This window comes from Rhinatrema bivittatum, chromosome 3, assembly GCF_901001135.1.
Source record: "Rhinatrema bivittatum chromosome 3, aRhiBiv1.1, whole genome shotgun sequence".
NCBI lineage: Eukaryota > Metazoa > Chordata > Amphibia > Gymnophiona > Rhinatrematidae > Rhinatrema > Rhinatrema bivittatum.
In genome coordinates this window covers 9,630,863-9,652,158 of record NC_042617.1, presented here as the reverse complement: position 1 = coordinate 9,652,158, position 21,296 = coordinate 9,630,863, and the positions used below count along the sequence as shown (strand labels likewise).

The window sequence follows — 21,296 nt, the reverse complement described above, 5'->3', positions numbered from 1 at the left end:
TAATTGCGATAGAGAAGGTACAGAGAAGGGCTACCAAAATGATAAAGGGGAATGGAACAACTCCCCTATGAGGAAAGACTAAAGAGGTTAGGACTTTTCAGCTTGGAGAAGAGACAACTGAGGGGAAATATGATAGAGGTGTTTAAAATCATGAGAGGTCTAGAACGGGTAGATGTGAATCGGTTATTTACTCTTTCAGATAGTAGAAGGACTAGGGGACACTCCATGAAGTTAGCATGGGGCACATTTAAAACTAATCGGAGAAAGTTCTTTTTTACTCAACGCACAATTAAACTCTGGAATTTGTTGCCAGAGAATGTGGTCAGTGCAGTTAGTATAGCTGTGTTTAAAAAAGGATTGGATAAGTTCTTGGAGGAGAAGTCCATTACCTGCTATTAAGGTCACTTAGAGAATAGCCACTGCCATTAGCAATGGTTACATGGAATAGACTTAGTGTTTGGGTAATTGCCAGGTTCTTATGGCCTGGATTGACCACTGTTGGAAACAGGATGCTGGGCTTGATGGACCCTTGGTCTGACCCAGTATGGCATTTTCTTATGTTCTTATGTCCTGATATAGGTTATCCTTTCAGTTTTGGTCTGTCTCCACCTGCTGGAAAGGAGGCTCAACCCACGGTCTGGACTGATCAGGGTACGTACAAGGAGCTACTCAGATTTATTTTCCCCTTCCTACTTCAGAAGCAACAGTCCTCAGCCAGGTACAACGATTTCAGAGCCCTGCAACCATGGGCCTTAAATCCAGCCTCTAGTAGTCACAATTAGATGATGGCAGAGACTCCCTCCCCAGGGGCTGTGAATGCTGCCTTTACTGCATCCCCATCCCTTGTTGGCCCAGGGAACAAACGCCCTGATCTGTGAATCAAATTCACATGGGCAGCACACAGCACTGCCACTAGGCACCAAGCTGGCCCCGTTGTGTGCGCTAATGATTTTACAGTGATGTGGGGATGCACGTTTACCACACTAATATCCACAGCCAGGCTTACCACCCTCCTCCTCCCATGCCAATCCCTCAAGTCTCAGGAACACATACCGAGGTCGATGCGGACGGTGAAAGAACCACCGGCAGAGGACGCCCAGGCATACTGCTCATCGTCATTGTGCTTGGTAATCACCACAACCTTCTCTGCCACCAGGTAGGCAGAGTAGAACCCCACACCAAACTGCCCAATCATGGAGATGTCAGCACCGGCCTGCAGGAGACAGAAGTGGGAGCATTACTCCAGTGGACTGCTATGAACCGCATCAGCAAGCAGCAGTGATAGCAGCTTATGGGTTTTCACATGCACAGGACGGTCTGCCAGAGACTGGAAGGCCTATATGTAGCCTGTCTATGGCAGCTATCTACAACACCCAGAGCTCTTACCTGCAGGGCCTCCATGAAAGCCTTAGTGCCAGACTTGGCAATGGTGCCCAAGTTGTTGATAAGGTCTGCTTTGGTCATGCCAATGCCAGTGTCCACAAAGGTCAGAGTGCGTTCCTGCACATTTGGGATGATGTCAATCTTCAGTTCCTTGCCACTGTCCAACTTGGAAGGGTCAGTCAGGCTCTCATATCTGATCTTATCCAGAGCCTGTGGAGATAAAAGGGTCCCAAGGTTAATGATACCAGCAGGGTTCAAGACCAGGCTTACTACATCCTATAGAAGCATTCCTTCTACAGACGCAAAGGTTCTGCGCTACCATCTGAAAGGCCACTGAAAGAGACCCTACAGTTTTCAGATGTTTACAATGGGAAAAATCTCAAATTTGGAAGCTCAGTAGATTTTCCTAGTTTCTTCGTGATCCTACCCACTGTTACAGCAGTGCTGTCACAGTATCTTTCATTACCAAAGAAACCTCGAGTCTTCACACTAAATCTCTACCTCTAACCACATTGTTCTAACCAGAGGAGCTGAAACCTTGCAAGATGACCACTGACAGGAGGCAGTCTAGGGCAGGCAATAGCTTGTCCTTACATGCCAAGCTTAGCTAGGAGGGCCCCATGCTGCATGGTTTTCTAACACTAGTGAATCGCTTTGGTTACTAAAAATGCACCAATGCTTCACGAAGCAGGGACAAATACCAGCTGGCTGCTACATGGAAAAGGAGAGTACATCCAAGACATCCCACAAGCCAAACAACGAAACACCTGAGGGCAACCGGTATCACATGGTGCCAACTACTGAGCTAAGGTGAAATTACTTTCTTACCTGAATTTTCTCTCCTTAAGGCCTGTCAGACCAGTCCAGACAAATGGGTTATGCCAGCCAACCAACCAGATGGAGACAGGTCACCAAGCTCCCTGTCACTCCAAACAACCTTAATGCAAACTAATCAATATAACCCATTGTTTAAATTTTTTTCAATCAGGGAACTTCCAGAAGTTAAAGTATAAACGTTTAATAGTACAGTAATTATCACACACCTGCAGTCTCATTCCTTTCCTTTTTATTGACAATACACTGAAAAACAGGGCAGCATAGGGAGGGGTCCAGGACTGGTCTTGACTGGACTCAAAGAAAGAAAATTCAGGGCTCCAGGGGTGATCTGGGAAGCTAAGACCAGTGAGCCTGACTTTAATGCCAGGAAAACAGTGGAAACTATTCTCAAGAACAAAACTGTAAAACATATAGAAAGACATGGTTTAATGGAACAAAGTCAGCATGGCTTTACCCAGGGCAAGTCCTGCCTCACAAATCTGCTTCACTTTTTTGAAGGAGTTAATAAACATGTGGATAAAGGTGAACCGGTAGATATAGTATACTTGGATTTTCAGAAGGCGTTTGACAAAGTTCCTCATGAGAGACTTCTAGGAAAAGTAAAAAGTCATGGGATAGGTGGCGATGTCCTTTCGTGGATTACAAACTGGCTAAAAGACAGGAAACAGTAGGATTAAATGGTCAATTTTCTCAGTGAAAAAGGGTAAACAGTGGAGTACCTCAAGGATCTGTACTAGGACCTGTGCTCTTCAATATATTTATAAATGATCTGGAGAGAAATAAGATGAGTGAGGTTATCAAATCTGCAGATAAGAAAATTGGTTCTTACCTGCTAATTTTTGTTCCTGTAGTACCAAGGATCAGTCCAGAGAAGTGGGTTATGTCCCCCGTCCAGCAGATGGAGTCAGAGAACCAAAACTTTGGGCACTGTCATATATACTAGAGTGCCACCTGCAGTCCCCCTTAGTATTGTCCTGTACCCAAGCCCAAGATAACAGAACCAAGGAGCGAGAGGTAGCTAACAAAGAACCCCGACCACCCCTTCGCTCTAGACAAAAACCAAACGAAACCAACTGCTCATAACGGCTCCATCAACCTTTCTGCCAAAAAGGAGCTTCGTGAAAAAAAAAAAAAAAAAAGGCAAACGCTAGCCAACACAGTCTTTCGGAATCTGAAGTAAGGGGTGGGCCTCTGGACTGATCCTTGGTACTACAGGAACGAAAGTTAGCGGGTAAGAACCAATTTTCTTTTCCCTATATGTACCAGGATCGGTCCAGAGAAGTGGGATGTACCCAAGCCACCCTAAACTGGGCTACCACACTGCTGCCCTACAGATCTTCTAAGGTGACAGGAGTTGACACTCTGCCCAGGAAGTAGCCTGGGCCCTGGTGGAATGGGCCCTAAAACCCTCAGGAACTTGACGGCCACAGGCAATATAAGCTGAGCAAACGGCTTCCTTAAGCCAACGAGATATGGTCACCTTAAACGCTTTATCCCCTTTCTTTGGGACCCCAAAGAGAATGAACAAGTGATCAGAACAGCGGAAATCATTGGTAATCTCCAGATAACGCATGAGAGTGTCACACATCCAAAAGATGAAGGTCTCTGTCCTTAAGAGTCCCTAGATCAATGTGGAAACCCTGGTAGTTCCACTGTCTGATTTTCATGAAAGGCCGAAATCACCTTAGGCACGTAGGACAGAACTGTGTGCAAAGACACTGGATCGTTGTGAATCCTTAGAAAGGGGTCCCGACATGACAACACCTGCAATTCTGAAATCAGACGAGCCGAGCAAATAGCCAAGAACACAGTCTTCAATGTCAGCTCCTTCAGAGAAGACCTGCGGATAGGCTCGAACGGGGCACCCCATAATACCCGCAGAACTAAATTCAAGCTCCACGCCAGGCACACAGAGCGGACGGGCGGTCGTAAATGCTTGACTGCCTTGAGAAAACGAGCAATATCTGGGTGTGCTGCAAGCGAGAAACCGAACCTTCCTCGCAATGCACCTAGTGCCGCAACCTGCACCCGAAAGGAATTGAAAGCCAACCCCTTGGCGAGTCCCTGCTGCAGGAAATCAAGAACCCGAGGGATATCTGCTGCCAAGAGATCGCAGTCCTGCTGACACCACCATGACTCAGAGCTTCCAGACTCTCACATAGGCCATGGAGGTGGCCGGACATCGTGCCTGCAGGAGAGTGGAAATGACCTGTCCGGAATAGCCCTTCACGCGTAAACATCACCTCTCAAAAGCCAAGCCGCAAGAGAGAAGTGATCCTCCCGATCCGAAAATATGGGACCCTGATGGAGCAGACGCGAAAGATGGGCCAGCTGTGGTCCCTCAAGAGCCAGACGCACGAGATCCGCAAACCATGGACGACGTGGCCATTCCGGAGACACGAGGACCACTAGCCTTGGGTGAAGTTCTATGAGGCGCAGAAGCCGACCTATGAGAGGCCAAGGCGGAAAGGCATACAGGAGAATTCCCGTGGGTCAGTGACACACGAGAGCATTGATGTCCACTGAGCCCTGCTCTCGTCAACGGCTGAAGAAGCGTTCCATCTTCACGTTCGCCCACGTCGCCATCAGATCCAATTGAGGAATTCCCCATCTGATGCAAATGTGATTCCACGCCTCGGCAGATAGCTCCCACTCGCCTGGGTCGAGTTATCTGCTGAGAAAATCCGCCTGCATATTCTTCACCCCGGCGACATGAGGTGGCAATGCCCCCGAGGTGACGTTCCGCCCAGGCGAACAGAAGCCACGCCTCCAGCGCCACCACAGGGCTTCACGTCCCGCCTTGCTGGTTGATGTACGCCACCCATTGTCGCATTGTCGGAGAAAACTCGAACCATTCTGCCCTGAATCCAGGGTAAGAAGGCTTGAAGGGCCAGATGCACATTTTTGTCTCGAGACGATTGATGGACCAAGATCCTTCTGTCGCCAACCACAGTCTTTGTGCGGACCTCTCCGCGCACACCGCACCCCACCCCAAGAGGCTGACATTGGTGGAAATTAGCCAATCTGGTGTTCCAAATCCACTCCTCATTCCAGATTGGCGCACGACAGCCACCACGACAGGCTGGCTCTGGATTCCTGAAGCAAGGGCATTGGAAGGTGAAACTGTTCTGATACCGGACTCCAATGAGAAAAGCACACGTAACGGATGTAAGTGAGCGAACGCCTAGGGTACCAAGTCCAAGGTGGACGCCATGGATCCCGGGACCTGAAGATGATGCCACACTGTGGGCTTGCTTCTCCAGAGCAAGGAATGGACTTGAGCTTGTAACTTCGTTACACGGTCTGGCGCTAGAAACACTCTTCCCTTCAAGGTATCGAACTGTGCTCCCAGATAAATCAGCACTTGGGTGGGCTCCAAGTGGCTCTTCTGGACATTGATCACCCACCCCAGCAACTGCAACATGAAACTCACCAAGCGAACCAACCTCTCGCATTCTTCGAGACTTTGTGCGAATCAACCAGTCGTCCAGGTATGGGTGGACCAAGATTCCTTCCGTCTTGAGAAAGGCCGCTACCACCACCATGACCTTGGTGAACATTCGAGGAGCCATTGTGAGACCAAAAGGTAGGGCTCGAAATTGGAAGCGTCGCCCCAGGACCTTGAAACGCAGAAATCTCTGGTGACTCAACCGGATAGGAATATGCAGATACGCCTCCGTGAGGTCCAGAGACGCTAGAACTCCCCTTTCCAAACCGCCATCACCATCCTCAGAGTATCCATCTAAAAACAAGGAACTCTAAGACAATGGTTGAACTTCTGCAGATCGAGGATGGGCCAAAACGTGCCCTCCTTTTTTGGGACCACAAAGTAAATAGAGTACCATCCCCAGCCTTGTTGAGTCACCGGAACTGTAACAATCGCTCTGAGGTCAAGAAGTCGTAGTGTCACCCTGACTGCTTCGCGCTTGCAGTGTGAGGCCACTCGGGACTTCACAAATACCTCTCAGACTGGACGCAAGAACTCCAGTGCGTAGCTGTCTGATAACCTCTAAGACCCATCGGTCTGAGGTAATCCTTGCCCATTCCGTGTAAAAGTTGGATAATCTGCCTCAGACAGCTTTGATGACGGAATGAGTCCTTGTGGCTTCATTGGGAAGTTTTGCTGTTGCCAGCCCCAAGGTGTCCCAGAGTCTCTGCCGGGACAATACCTCCCCAAAAGGACTGCTGTCTCCCTGAGGCTGGTTTAGCAGCCGTTGGTGTGGAATATCTGCTAGTCTGGTAATGTCTGTTGTCTCAAAAACGAGCTCGAGGAGGAAAGGTCTTCTTAGAGGATCCTCCTATCTTCAAGCAACCTATTGCCCTTGGATTCCACAAGTAGCTTCACCAGCTGATCCAGATCTTCCCTGAAGAGGAGCTTGCCTTTAAAGGGCAGATTGCAAAGCTGAGACTTCGAGGACAAATCCGCCGCCCAATTCCTCAGCCAGAGGAGTCGTCGAGCTAACACCAAGGACCCCATACCTTCTCGCTGATGTCCGCACCAGGTCATACAGTGCATCCGCCACATAAGCGACCCCCCGCCTCTAAAAGGGCAGAGTGCAATGCTCCGCTGGCCACTGTACCGGAACCGGAACTGGCAGCTGTCTCCTGAACCCAACACAGACTGTTCTCTGCATCAGGCTAGCACAGATCGCCACTCGAAGGCTCAGAGCAGATACTTCAAAGGCCCGGTTTAACTGGATCTCCAGCTTCCGGTCCTGCATGTCCTTGAGGGGGGCCACTCCTGCGACTGGGATAGTGGTCTTCTTAGTGACCGCAGAAACCACAGCGTCCACCTTAGCAGGTCCAAGACCTCCGTCGATAGGGGATATAGCTTCGCCATCGCTCTGCCCACCTTCAGCCCTGCATCAGGAGCTTCCCACTCCCGTGTCACCAGTTTACAGACTTTCTTCGGCAGAGGAAAGGAAGTTAAAGGACCCCTAATGCCATTCAGTACGGGATTAATGCCCTCATTGTCAGATTCTTCCTGTGAGACCTTAAGGCCCAGAACTTCAAGAACCTGGGGGATAAGCGGCCGTAGCTCATCTCTTTTAAATAGCCGCACCACGCTGGAATCGTCTCCCTCCACCGGAGGGACATCTGGGTCAACTGCATCATCTGTATCCGTCTGATCCTGATCCGCCCCCGCAGGAGGAGCCAGTTCTGACCCAGGCGGCGGATCTCGTGGTCCTCGGGGGGGCCTCCTTCCTCAGAGGTGGCTGATCTATGGGACTCTTGACTAGTAGCCGTAGCCCGACCACGTTTCCCAGCCGGTTCCTCACCACCTCCCAGGGCACATGACCTCTTGACCGCCACGCATTTCCGTTGCAGGAAGGCCTCATGCATCAGAAGGACAAATTCCAGGGAAATCCCCTCTGAATCCCCCTCTCCCCGTGGGGACTTGTCTGGAGTCACCGCCATTTCCCTCCATGGGATGTTCCCCCACCGGTGCTAAAACTGGAGGAGAATACTCCAATGGTGGGTCTAGGCCCGAAATGCCCGATTCAACCCCAGGGGAGTGGGCCACTAGCCCAGATGAGCCCTCCATCCCAGAGGCACAAGTAGGGCATAAAATATCCACGTCCAGGGCCTGGCCGCATGTGCCACACACGCGGCAGGACGGCGTCTGAGTACAGTCCCATGCCAGAAACATGCCGCCTCGCGGTACTATGGGGGGGGGGGTGAAGGCCCGATCCCAATCGCTGTCTCAGCCACGACACGGGAAAAATTCCAGGCCGCCCGAGTCGAAGAAATTATGCCCTGAAAAAAATGGAGCACCGCTGACAGGCAACTGAAATGCGGCGCGATCCCGGCCGACACGCCTGAGCCCCGCTGCGGCAAATGGAAAAAAGCAACTACTATGAACTCACCCCCCATCCTCTGAAGCAACCCGGAGCCCTGGGAGCCGAGGAACCAAAACGCTGACAGCCTCCCCACACAGTCTCAGAGGACCCAGTCTCCCTGCACAGACTCCTTACCTTGACACAGAAAGCAGTCGGCAGATGCAGCAGCTTACTTTTTAAACTTTACTGATCGAAAAACCAATAGAAGCAGCTCTTGCAGGGGTCGAGGAGCAGCTGCAGCAGCCTTGGTGGGGAATAGCCAGGAGCCCCTGGCCGACACCCACCGAACTGTGGCGGGTGAAACCCTGCCAGGGATATCTAATCACCCAGACGCCCGGCTTCCACTGAGGGATGGCCCATGAAGGTACCTAACACCTCAGGAAGCGACCGTGACAAAGAAAAAAATTCTAACTGAAAAAAACAGAACTAAAGAGTGCAGGAGTGTATCTCTACTATCTGCTGAAATCAGAGAAATACTGAGGGACTGCAGGTGGCACTCTAGTACATATGGCAGTGCCCAAAAAGAAAATTATTATTTACCTGCTAATTTTCGTTCCTGTAGTACCATGGATCAGTCCAGACAGTGGGTTATGTCCCCAATCCAGCAGATGGAGTCAGCACAAGCTTTGAGGGGGCATATCCATATATACTACTACCCCCTCTGCAGGAGTTCAGTATCGAGTATATCAAAGCCCGAGTAGAAACCCCCGAAGGATCAAGTTTGTGGAAACAGATAATGAAAACAATTGTAACTGCAACAAGTAACTGCAAACATCCTACCAACTTGTAGGTAGCTGTGAAAAACAGCGAAAAGAAACAACTGTGAAGACACAGAACACTGCGAGCAAGAAGCAGCGCAGAGCTGAGCAGGATCAAGAACCCAAACGCGGTGGGCGTCTGGACTGATCCATGGTACTACAGGAACGAAAATTAGCAGGTAAATAATAATTTTCTTTTCCCTGTACGTACCTGGATCAGTCCAGACAGTGGGATGTACCCAAGCTTCCCTAAATCGGGTGGGGTCCTGCGAGGCCTGCTCGGAGAACCTGCTCGCCAAAGTGTCCAGAGACCGAAGAGGCGAGGTGCAGACGATAGTGCCTCGAGAACGTGTGTAACGATTTCCAGGTGGCTGCCCTGCAAATTTCCTGCGAGGATACCGAGCGAACCTCCGCCCAGGAAGCCGCCTGAGAACGTGTAGAATGCGCTACGATTCCGGGTGGGGGAATCCGACCTGCCCCAATGTAGGAAGCAGCAATGCCGGCCTTCAGCCATCTGGCAATGGTAGTCTTCGAGGCCTGAGACCCCTTCTTAGGACCGGCCCAGAGTACGAAGAGATGGTCAGAGGTCCGGAACTCATTTGTAGCCTCCAGATAGAGGCGCAGAGTGCGCTTGACATTCAAGAGACGGAGAGACTTCGGCTCTGAGGAAGAGAAGGACGGCAACTCCACCGTCTGGTTCACATGGAATGCAGAAACCACCTTCGGAAGGAAGGAGGGAACGGTGCGAAGCGAAACTCCAGAGTCGGAGAAACGGAGATAGGGCTCTCTACACAACAGAGCCTGCATCTCCGAGATGCGTCGAGCGGAACAGATGGTCACAAGAAATACAGTCTTGAGAGTGAGATCTTTTATCGTTGCGCTGCGCAGCGGCTCGAACGGTGGTCCCGACAGGGAGCAAAGCACAAGGTTAAGACTCCAGGAGGGACAAGGGTCCCGTAACGGAGGACGCATATGCTTGACACCCTTGAGAAAACGAGCAATGTCAGGATGCTGTAGAAGAGAGCCCCCATCGCTCAACAGCGAACCAAGGGCGGCCACCTGAACCCGTAGTGAATTATAGGTGAGCCCTTTTTCCACCCCCGCCTGTAGAAACTGAAGGATCTGAGGTACAGAAGCCTTAGCGGGTCTCGTGGCCTGGGTGGTACACCACAGCTCGAACACCTTCCAGACTCGAACATAGGCCGATGTCTTTCGTGCCCGCAATAGCGTGGATACTACCGCCTCCAGGTAGCCCCGACGCCGGAGGCGGCGCCTCTCAAAAGCCAGGCTGCAAGACAGAAGAATTCTGCCTGCTCGAAAAATACCGGGCCCTGATGTAGGAGCTGGGGGAGGTGCCCCAGCCTGATTGGCCTGTCGATCACCAGCTGTAGCAGGTCCGCAAACCAGGGTCGCCTGGGCCATTCTGGGGTGACGAAAACCACGGTCCCCTGATGGCTTTCTATTCTGCGGAGCATCCTGCCCACCAGGGGCCATGGTGGAAAAGAAAGATATGGCGGCCACGGGAGGACCAGGGCATCCACTCCCTCCGCGCTCTCTCCGGCGACTGAAGAAGTGTGGAGCCTTGGCGTTGAGAGCGGACGCCATCAGATCCAAGTGGGGGGCCCCCCACCGATGGACGAGAAGTTGCATTGCTTTGTCGGAGAGAGACCACTCTCCGGGTCCAGCAGTTGACGACTGAGGAAGTCCGCCTGGACGTTGTCCACACCGGCGACGTGCGAGACCGCTAGCCGGACGAGATGACGCTCCGCCCATTGCATCAGCAGCGCCGCCTCGAGCGCGACCTGCGGGCTGCGCGTGCCTCCTTGTCGGTTGATGTAGACCACGGTGGTAGCGTTGTCCGATAGGATTCTGACTTCTCGGTTCCGAAGAAGCGGGAGGAAATGTCGCAGAGCTAGCCGGACCGCTCTGGTTTCCAGACGGTTGATTGACCACTTCGCCTCCACCGTGGACCACGTCCCCTGCGTGGCGCTTCGATCGCAGACTGCACCCCAGCCTGCTAGACTGGCATAGGTGGTCACCACCACCCAATTTGGCAGATCGAGGGACATGCCACGGGCCAGGTTCGGCGGATCCAACCACCAGCCCAGACTGTCCCTGGCATTCTGTGGGAGCGGGAGAATCATCTGATAGTCCTGCAATACTGGTTTCCAACGGGAGAAGAGCGCCCACTGTAAGGTCCTGAGGTGCGCGAAAGCCCAAGGTACAAGGTCGATGGTGGACCCCATCACTCCCAGGAGTTGCAGGTAGTCCCAGGAGGTGGGCTCTGGTAACGCAGAGAACCGTCGTGTGTGATCCCGCAAGGATTGAGCTTTGTCCTGGCGCAGAAAAACTTTGCCCAGTAGGGTGTCGAAAGTTGCCCCCAAAAAAAAAACCCAAGCGTTGCGAGGGCATGAGGGAGCTCTTGGAGAAGTTCACTACCCATCCCAGGGAATGTAGAAACCATACTACTCGAGTCACCGCTGAGCGTCCATGATCGAATGACTTCGCCCGGAGGAGCCAATCGTCCAGATAAGGATGAACCAGGATGCCCTCCTTCCGGAGAGCTGCCGCCACAACTACCATGATCTTGGTGAAGGTGTGCAGCGCCGGCGCCAATCCAAACGCGAGAGCCGTGAACTGAAAATGCTGGTCCAGAATTTTGAAACGAAGGAAACTGTGGTGGTCCGGGCGGATGGGAATGTGCAGGTAGGCCTCCGTTAAGTCCAGGGAGGCGAGGAACTCCCCCCGATGCACCGCCGCAATCACTGACCGGAGCGTTTCCATGCGGAACCGAACGACTCGAAGGGATTTGTTGACTTCCTTGAGGACTAGGATAGGCCGGAAGGAACCGTCCTTCTTTGGTACGACGAAATAGATGGAATAGTGGCCCGAGCCCACCTCTCCAAAGGGCACGGGCGCAGTAGCGCCTATCTCCCGGAGTCTGTCCAGAGTCAGCTGCACCGCTCCTCTCTTGAGGTCCGAGCCACAGGGGGAAAAGATGAACCTTCCCTGCGGGGGGCGGACAAATTCCAATGCGTAGCCGTGTTTTATGGTATCCAGGACCCACTGGTCCGAGGTGATCCGTGCCCACTCCGCTTACAAATACGTTAGTCGGTCCCCAATCCTGGGGACAGGGGAGTGGGCGAGACTGGCATCATTGTGAAGACTTGGTATAGGGGTTCCCGGTTCCGGGAGTAGTGCGTGCGGGCCGATGCCCGCGGAAGGCGCGCAACCAGGGCTGAGACCTGGGGGCGGATGGCCGGGAGCCCGTCTGTCTGTAGCCCCTGTAGCGCCGTTGCGCTCTGGCTCTGGTCCGAGAAGAAGAAAACGCTCTGGATGGTCGAAACCTATCCTCCGGCAGCCGATGAACAGCGTTCTCCCCCAGGGACTTGATGATCTGGTCCAAATCCTCCCCGAAGAGGAACTTGCCCCTGAAGGGAAGAGAGCCCAGACTGGACTTAGAGGACGTATCAGACGCCCAATTGCGTAGCCACAGTAGTCGTCGTGCTGCCACTACCGAAACCATGGATCTTGTGAGGACCCGAAAAAGGTCGTACGAGGCGTCCGCCCCATACGCCACTGCAGCTTCTAGCCGATCTGCCTGGGCAGCCTCATCGGACGGCAGGTTCTGAGACGTGAGGAGTTGTTGCACCCAAAGGAGACTAGCCCGCTGGGCAAGCGAACTGCACATCACCGCCCGCATACCCAGAGCGGAGACCTCGAAAACCCGCTTAAGGAAAACTTCCAACTTACGATCCTGTGTGTCCCGCAACGCCGCACCTCCCGTCACTGGGATAGTCGTCCTCTTCGTGACCGCCGACACTGCGGAGTCCACCTTTGGGACCTTGATGAGGTCCAGAAAATCTTCGGGGAGCGGGTACAGCTTTTCCATAGCCCAGCTGCTCTTCAGGGAGGCCTCCGGGGTGTCCCATTCCCTGGTGAGAAGTTGTAAAAACGAGTCATGAATGGGAAAAGCCCGAGCCCTCAGCCGGAGTGCCGCCAGGACAGGATCTCCCTTCCTTGAAGAAGTGATGACAGCGGGAGCTACTGGGGCAGGCGGGTCTGGTGGCGGATCCAAATCTAATTCTTGGATGATCTGCGGGATGAGGTCGTCCAGCTCTTCCCTCTGGAAGAGGCGTAGGGTACGCGGATCATCCCCCTCCTGTGTGCCGTCCCCTTGTCCCCCGTCCGGGAGGTCAAGTCCATGTCCCGCTGGGTCTGGCACCGCCCCCACTGCCGCGGGCGTGGATCGGACCCGGGTAGGAAGGCGGGAGGCCCCCACTCCCGGAGGGTCGGGGGGGGCCGGCGTCGAGGGCGACATCCGAGGGATCTTAGGAGGGGGGGGGGGTGTCCCACAGGTGCTTCCAGCCCCTGCAGATAAGCGGTATGCATGAGCAGGATAAACTCCGGAGAGAACCCCGGCCTGCTCGGGTGCGCTTCGGGGGCGGCGTGGTTCCTGCTCCCTGGCTCTGGGTGCTTGGTTCCTGCACCAAAATCGGGGGAACACCCCCGCTGGTAGAGTCCTCCAGGGATCCGTTCCCCCTCGTGGCCTGCGCCTCAGGGCGCTCAGAATGTAAAATGGCCGCCGTTCCCACCAAAAATGGCGGAGTGGCCGGCCCGCACCGCCCGGGCAAAAAGAGAAATCAGTCAGGGACTGTGAGGTACCTTCCCCCCCGGGAAGGCATCGTGCACAGATGCCCTCCCGGGAAATCCGGGACCCCGGGTCTCCGCAGGCCGCACAGCGGGACGGCCGCGGCATCGGGATCGCTGCAGGAGAAAAGAAAAAGCCACAGGGGGGGCCACGCGCACAAAGGCGCCGCTGCGGGGGGGGCCCTGTCGGCCCGCACTGCCCGCTGTCTGAAAATAGAGGAGGGTGCCGCGGGGGGGCCTTCCCGGCCACACGACCCGCCCCAGACATCTTTCCCTAAATGGCTCAGCAGCCCATGAGGAGCTGTAAAATGGCCGCGGGTGAGGGAGTAAAGAGCGAAGAGGCCGGCTCCACCGGCTTTCGCGGGCACCGGGGGCTGAGCTGTAAAGGAAAAAACTACAAAGGAAAAACAAACTTACCCCTGGCTGCAACGAGAAATAAACAGCAAGGCCGCAGAGAAGAGACAAGGAAGATAAGCCACTCCCCAGAAGTTGAAAGAACTCTGCCTTTTTTTTTTTTTTTTTAAACTTAATACAAACTTGATACAAACTTGATCCACAGAAAAAGACAACAACAAGCCATAATCAAGCAAGAAAGTGAAGGAAAAGGAGGGGAAGCCTGATTCCCCTACTCGCATCTGCTGGAGTCAGAAGATACTGAACTCCTGCAGAGGGGGTAGTAGTATATATGGATACGCCCCCTCAAAGCTTGTGCTGACTCCATCTGCTGGATTGGGGACATAACCCACTGTCTGGACTGATCCAGGTACGTACAGGGAACGCCCGATTCAACCCCAGGGGAGTGGGCCACTAGCCCAGATGAGCCCTCCATCCCAGAGGCACAAGTAGGGCATAAAATATCCACGTCCAGGGCCTGGCCGCATGTGCCACACGCGCGGCAGGACGGCGTCTGAGTACAGTCCCATGCCAGAAACATGCCGCCTCGCGGTACTATGGGGGGGGGGGGTGAAGGCCCGATCCCAATCGCTGTCTCAGCCACGACATGGGAAAAATTCCAGGCCGCCCGAGTCGAAGAAATTATGCCCTGAAAAAAATGGAGCACCGCTGACAGGCAACTGAAATGCGGTGCGATCCCGGCCGACACGCCTGAGCCCCGCTGCGGCAAATGGAAAAAAGCAACTACTATGAACTCACCCCCCATCCTCTGAAGCAACCCGGAGCCCTGGGAGCCGAGGAACCAAAACGCTGACAGCCTCCCCACACAGTCTCAGAGGACCCAGTCTCCCTGCACAGACTCCTTACCTTGACACAGAAAGCAGTCGGCAGATGCAGCAGCTTACTTTTTAAACTTTACTGATCGAAAAACCAATAGAAGCAGCTCTTGCAGGGGTCGAGGAGCAGCTGCAGCAGCCTTGGTGGGGAATAGCCAGGAGCCCCTGGCCGACACCCACCGAACTGTGGCGGGTGAAACCCTGCCAGGGATATCTAATCACCCAGACGCCCGGCTTCCACTGAGGGATGGCCCATGAAGGTACCTAACACCTCAGGAAGCGACCGTGACAAAGAAAAAAATTCTAACTGAAAAAAACAGAACTAAAGAGTGCAGGAGTGTATCTCTACTATCTGCTGAAATCAGAGAAATACTGAGGGACTGCAGGTGGCACTCTAGTACATATGGCAGTGCCCAAGGTTTTGGTTCTCTGACTCCATCTGCTGGTAGGGATACACAACCCACTTCTCTGGACTGATCCTGGTATGTATAGGAAAACAAAATTATTCAGAGTAGTTAAATCACAAGCGGATTGTGAAACTGCAGGAGGACCTTGCAAGATTGGAAGATTGGGCATCCAAATGGCAGATGAAATTTAATGTGGACAAGTGCAAGGTGTTGCATATAGGGAAAAATAACCCTTTCTGTAGTTACACAATGTTAGGTTCCATATTAGGAGCTACCATACAGGAAAAAGATCTAGGTGTCATAGTGGATAACACATTGAAATAGTTGGCTCAGTGTGCTGTGTCAGTCTATTTCCAGAGACACCTGTTGGCTTCTGGTTCCTCCCTGGTGGTTGATGTAGGCCACTGTTGTGGCGTTGTCTGACATAACTGACTGACTTGTCTGAGTTTGTGACCGAACCGTAGGCAGGCTAGTCTGACTGCCCGGGCCTCTAGGCGATTGATGTTCCATCCAGACTCTTCTTTGCTTCACTGCACCCGAGCGGTCAGCTCCTGGCAGTGTGCTCCCCATCCTCGTAGGCTGGCGTCCGTGGTGAGCAGGATCCAGGATGGTGAGGATAGTCTCGCTCCCTGGCTCAGATGGTCTTTCTTGTAGCCACCATCGTAGTTGGGTCCGGACACTGAAGGCATGTGGTGTAGTTCTGGGACAGTGGATTCCATCGAGATGGTAGTAAGCGCTGTAGGGGTCTCATATGAGCTCTTGCCCATGGCACTACTTCCAATGTGGATGCCATGAGGCAGAGGACCTGTAGGTAGTCCCATGCTGTGGGGTGAAGCTCGCTCAACAGGGTTCGCAACTGGGTCATCAATTTCTCTCTCCTTGTCAGTGTCAGGGTGACCTTGTCTTGTTTCGAATCGGACTCCCAAGTATTCTAAAGATTGGGAGGGCTGAAGACAACTCTTGTTTGTGTTGACCACCCACGGCTCTCCAGTAGAGTTTTGATTCTGTTGGTCGCCTGATGGTGCTCCTCTGGGGATTTCGCCCTGATCAGCCAATCGTCTAGATAAGGGTGTACGCGGATTCCTTCCTTCCTCAGTGTTGCTGCCACCACCACTATGATCTTGGTGAACGTCTGGGGTGCTGTGCTAACCCGAATGGTAGTGTCCGGAACTGGTAGTGACGGTCCAGGATCAGGAAGCATAGAAAACGCTGATGCTCTTGATGGATCGGAATGTGTAGGTAGGCTTTCGATAGATCCAGGGATGTAAGGAACTCTCCTGGTTGTATCGCCCTTATCACCGAGCGTAGGGTTTCCATGCGGAAGCGAGGAATCTTCAGGTGACTGTTGACCGACTTGAGGTCCAGGATGGGCCTGAACATTCCTTCTTTCTTGGGAAAGATAAGATAGATGGAATAATGTCCAGTATTTACTTGTTGTGGAGGCACCAATGTTATAGCCTCTAAGGCTAGTAATCTGGTCAGTATAGCTTCCACTGCCATCCTCTTGGAAGGGTCGTGGCAGGTGGATTCCACAAACTTGTCCGGTGGGAGGTGGTGGAAATCCAGGTAATATCCCTCTCGAATGATGACTAGGACCACTTGACCGAAGTTCTCGACCCATCTTTGGTAAAATAGGGCAAGCCTGCCCCCTAATGGCTTCCTCCTTTGGACGGGTCGGCTGATTTTCATTGTGGCTGGGGTCTGGGCCAAGCTGGCTCCCCTTTTGTTGGACTTGTTCTGAAAGGACTGGCTCTGGCCCGCAGGGCAGGCCGCTTGATATGTGCTTCTATATGGGTTGAAGCGCTGTGATCCTCTGCCCCTGGAAGTTCGGGGGAAGAGTCGCTGGTTTCTCTTATTCCTGTCCTCCGGTAGCCGTGGCAGTGGGGACTCGCCCCATTTGTTGGCTAGTTTCTCTAGTTCGCTTCCGAACAGGAGGGTTCCCTTGAAGGGCATCCTTGTGAGTCTCATTTTGGAAGATGTGTCGGCCGACCAGTTTCGGAGCCAGAGTTGTCTTCTGGCTGCCACAACTGATGACGCTCCTCTAGCTGCAGTGCGCACCAGATCAGAAGCGGCATCCGCGAGGAATGATACTGCTGGTTCCAGGGCTTCCCCAGGAGTGTTGTTCCTGGTCTGTGATAAGCAGGCGCGTGTCACCACGGCACAGCAGGCCGCAATCTGTAGACATAACGGAGACATCAAAGGACTGTGAGGATAGATTCCAGATGTCTGTCTTGAGCATCCTTGAGTGCTGCTCCTCCCTCCACTGGGATAGTAGTGCGCTTCGAGACCACACAGACCATGGCATCCACTTTCGGACATGCCAGGAGATCTTTAGCGGCTGGGTCCAGAGGGTACATGGCTGCCAGAGCACACCCCCGTTTGTAGTTTCCGAGGCATCCCATTCCAGGTCAATTAGTTGCTGGGCGGCTTGTAATAGTGGGAAATGACGGGAGGTCTGAGAGTCCCTCTAGTAGGGGGTTCGTCTTAGGTTCCCCTGAGGCACTTGTGCCCAGGATAGCAAGCTCTTTTAAGCTGTGTGTGTGACCAGGTCTGGAAGCTCGTCCTTGGTGAAGAAGTGCCTCATGGTTCAGTGGGGCTCTGTCCCTGGAGGGAGTTCCTCCCCTTCATCCGAGTTTTCTGTGTCCCCGAAGGTGGGGCTTCTGGGCGGTGGGATCACATCCCTGGGCGTAGAGGGTCCCGGGATGTTGAGGTCCTCTGGTGGAGCTTGTGGCCGTATTATAGGAGGCCCCGGTTGCATGTGGACGAAGATATGCAGACCTTTGAAGAATTCCACCCAGGAGATAGATGCTGGGTCTAGACTAAGAGGCACCGTGTCCCTGGGGAGCTCCGATTGAGGGAGGGTCCCGCTGGGAGATGCTAGGTCCGGCGTACTGTTCGAGAGGCTGGAACCTGGTACCGGCTGGGGAGGACCATGAGTTGGATCCTCTAGGGCCTCTTCGCACTGTAAACACAGGGCCGTGACCTCCTCATGCTGTGTAGCTCTAATATGGCATGCTGGGCAAAGGCCCTGAGCCTTGAGTTTCTTTTCCGGTAGTGCCATGGCTTGTGCGCGTAAAATACAGTTGTGCGCTCCGGTGTGTCAAAGTTGTGTGTGTAGGTTTAGTGCGCGCACAGAGAGATGTGCGCACTCATGTGTGCACAGATCGAGTTGTGCACCCAGCACAGTAAGCGCGTGGCTACGTGCGTCATTTGTGCGCACGGATCAGGGCAGCGAACAGATCAAAATGGCGATGGAGACCACGCGGACAATATGGTGACCACCTTGGAGGGTCTCCACGTGGAAGGACCCTCAGATCTAACTGGGGTCTAACCCTGCTAGGGCAGATCAACCCAGTGGCCCTGGTCCCGGCTGGTGACCTGTGTGACTCCTCAAGCTTCGGGGACCGGAGACTTTTAATTAGATTTCTACCTTACCTTGTCTTGATGCTTCCCGGTCTCGTTCCGGTCGGTTTCTGGCTGTGGGGTGAGGGAAAATACCTTCACCGCCGCGCTTGAAGTTACACCCGCTGCCTCTGAGCCTCACCCAATGTAGGAGGCTAGGTCCCCGCCAAGGGTCGGCCGCCGGACCGAGGCTTACCTCCGAGGGATCGCGGAAATCACCTCGGGAATTCTCAACTGGGGGAGGGACCCAATGGGTGTCACCGCAGGAGAGTGGGTCTCGTCTGTAGAGGTAAGATTTCTTCTTATTCTTTTGGTTTTCTTTGGTGAAATTACTCTAACGCTGTGCATAGAGTCCCTAACTGCTATGGAGACGGAAAATACTGAAGAGCTGCACTTCCTGCAGGGGTTTATGTACTAGGGGCTGATGTCAGATTGAAATCTGATCCGTCTCCAACTGCTATCAGGAGTACACTATACCCACTGGTCCTGAGTCCATCTGCTAAACGCTAGGAAATAGATTAAAATCTGGGGAAAAATGCGAAGGACTACACATACGCCCTCCCAAGGTATCAGGGGTCCCCCCTCCCCAGGTCTCCTCTGGGCTCGAATCGGCCGCAATAGCGCTGGCGGGAGACCCCCTCCCCCTGCCGCTCTCACTTCCGCAGCACGAAAGTTTAAGAGGCTGCCGTTCCCGCAGTCAAAGGGAACAGATCATCAGTGCCTTGCAAAGCAGCCAGCAAGCTACCAGGGCCGCGCTGCTTGGAGGATGCCGCCATAGGACCCCATGATGAGCCCTCCCCCCACCAGAGAGGCAACGTGAACATCAGCCATGTTGAGAAAGCCACGCACAGTGCTCCCCAAACAGAGCAGCAGCTGACATGTGGCATAACCAGCACAACCGAGAGCACGCTATAAATGCAGACGCTACCAAAAAGAGGATCAGGAGACGTGGGACCGAAGCGGCTTGGAAATCACACCTTGGTTTGTTCCCAGCAATGGGCGAGAGCCAGAAAGCACCAGCGACCGCTTCAGTGCTTTGCCTGTCCCCCCCCCTTTATTTATTTTTTTAAAGCTTTACAAACAAGAAAGAAAGAAGAGACTTTCCTGAAGAAAGTGGCAAAGGTTTCCCACGATCCTCACTGAAGGGGAGGGAGCCAAACCAGCAGCTGTCACCCCCGGCGTCACAGAGAGCAACATTGGTGTTCCCAACTGCTACCAAGAGGGATGGTCCCGCCAGGACCAGACAACCTCCCGGGAGGAAAACAACTTTCTTTCCTCTCGTTTTTTGGTTTGTTTTTTTTGCTCAACAGAACCCAGGTTTTGCACCACCTTTCATCTGCTGGAGACAGAAATACTGAGGAGAGGCAGGTGGCACACTGGGGTTAAGAGGCGGTGCCTGCAAAACTCTCTATCTGCTGGAAGGGAGGCAAAACCCAGGAGTCTGGACTGATCCGGGTACGTACAGGGAATTAGAATCTACAGCTGCTGTAAAGCGGACTTCAAAAATGTACAAATATAAAGTCTATAAACCTGCCGCCATGCTGACCCAAGAACACAGCTGTTGTGATAGTGACCTAAACTATTAATGCCAGCATAGAATGTGATCGTCAACCAAGAACATGAACGCTGATTTTGTAAACCGTTACGATCTTATTCTGGAACAATGGTATATAAAGCACCTAAATAAATAAATCAAGCAGCTCACGACTATCATGCAGGGTCTCCTTCATGCAAACACAGAAAGCGGCAGCAGCATTCGCAACCTGTGCCCCAGTACTTACATCAGAGGCATTGGAAATGATTTCTCGCATGAAGATTTCCTTATTGGAGTAGAAGGTGTTGATGATCAGGGACATCAGCTGGGCAATCTCTGCCTGGAAGGCAAAGGTCTCCACTTCTTCTTCCCCATGCTGCACTTCTTCAGGCATCTGGGGAGAAGAAAAACAAAGCTGCAGGCAAGCCAGCACCTCCACTGCCACAAATCCTTTTCTCCTTCCACCAGCTGCTGAGCTTTCAGGAAAAGCTTTTACCATTCCACAGGATGGTGCATGAAGGGAACTCACTTCTCTGCTGCACAAGGTCTGCGCTAGTCCAAAATACACCACATCCCAAATACTGCTAAAGCAGCACAGAGGGAATGATGCCAGTAGGGATGCTGTGGACTAATTAGATCAAGTACTAGCTAATGACCTGCAGCTAGAATGGAAGTCTTTATCTACCATCATATTTCCAGTTTGAAACTGAAAACAAAAATACATTCAAGTCTCACCCGTCCCTGAACAATATTAACCCACAGTATCTGAGTGCCTGGGCCTTTCAGTGAAACGCATAAGCTCTTGGGAGAAGGGACACTGTTACCCCGGGACTGACCATACACAGTGCGACAGAATAAAGAGCAAGGAGAACTGAGTGGCAGTGAAGATTAGGGAAGAGGATCGAGCACACAGGCCTCGTGTCCCAAATGTCAGACCTGGCAACAGCCAGTGTAGCTTAGCAACTGCTCAGATACACAATCTCTCAGGAGTTGGAGAGTGGACTGGTCATGGAGACTCATTAGGGGGTGAGGGGCGATAGAGAGTGGTCACTATAGAGGTGCACACAGAGGGGGGAGATGGGAAGGGGGGGAAGACTAATCACTCTGGAGACCTGATACGAGGGAATGGGGAGGGAGCACAGGAAGCAGTCATTCACTATGGAGACATGAGGTGAGTGGGCGGGAACTGGTTGCTAAAGAGAGAACCAGAGATGGCTGGTCACCGGTCACCATAGAGTACAGGAGATGGCCAGCCA

General features: G+C 53.1%; 1 protein-coding gene across 1 annotated transcript in view; it reads right to left on the bottom strand.

Annotated features, from left to right (window-relative positions):
• The window catches only part of HSP90AB1 (heat shock protein 90 alpha family class B member 1), a 40,579-nt gene extending 20,123 nt beyond the window's left edge, over window positions 1–20,456 (bottom strand). The window contains exons 1-3 of the mRNA XM_029592879.1: window positions 20,288–20,456; window positions 1,387–1,593; window positions 1,054–1,213 (exon numbers count right to left, since the gene is read on the bottom strand). Of these exons, the coding sequence (XP_029448739.1) occupies window positions 1,054–1,213; window positions 1,387–1,593; window positions 20,288–20,434 (514 nt within the window). The 5' untranslated portion in view covers window positions 20,435–20,456. The remainder of the gene's footprint in view (window positions 1–1,053; window positions 1,214–1,386; window positions 1,594–20,287) is intronic.
• Window positions 20,457–21,296: the final 840 nt, after the last annotated feature.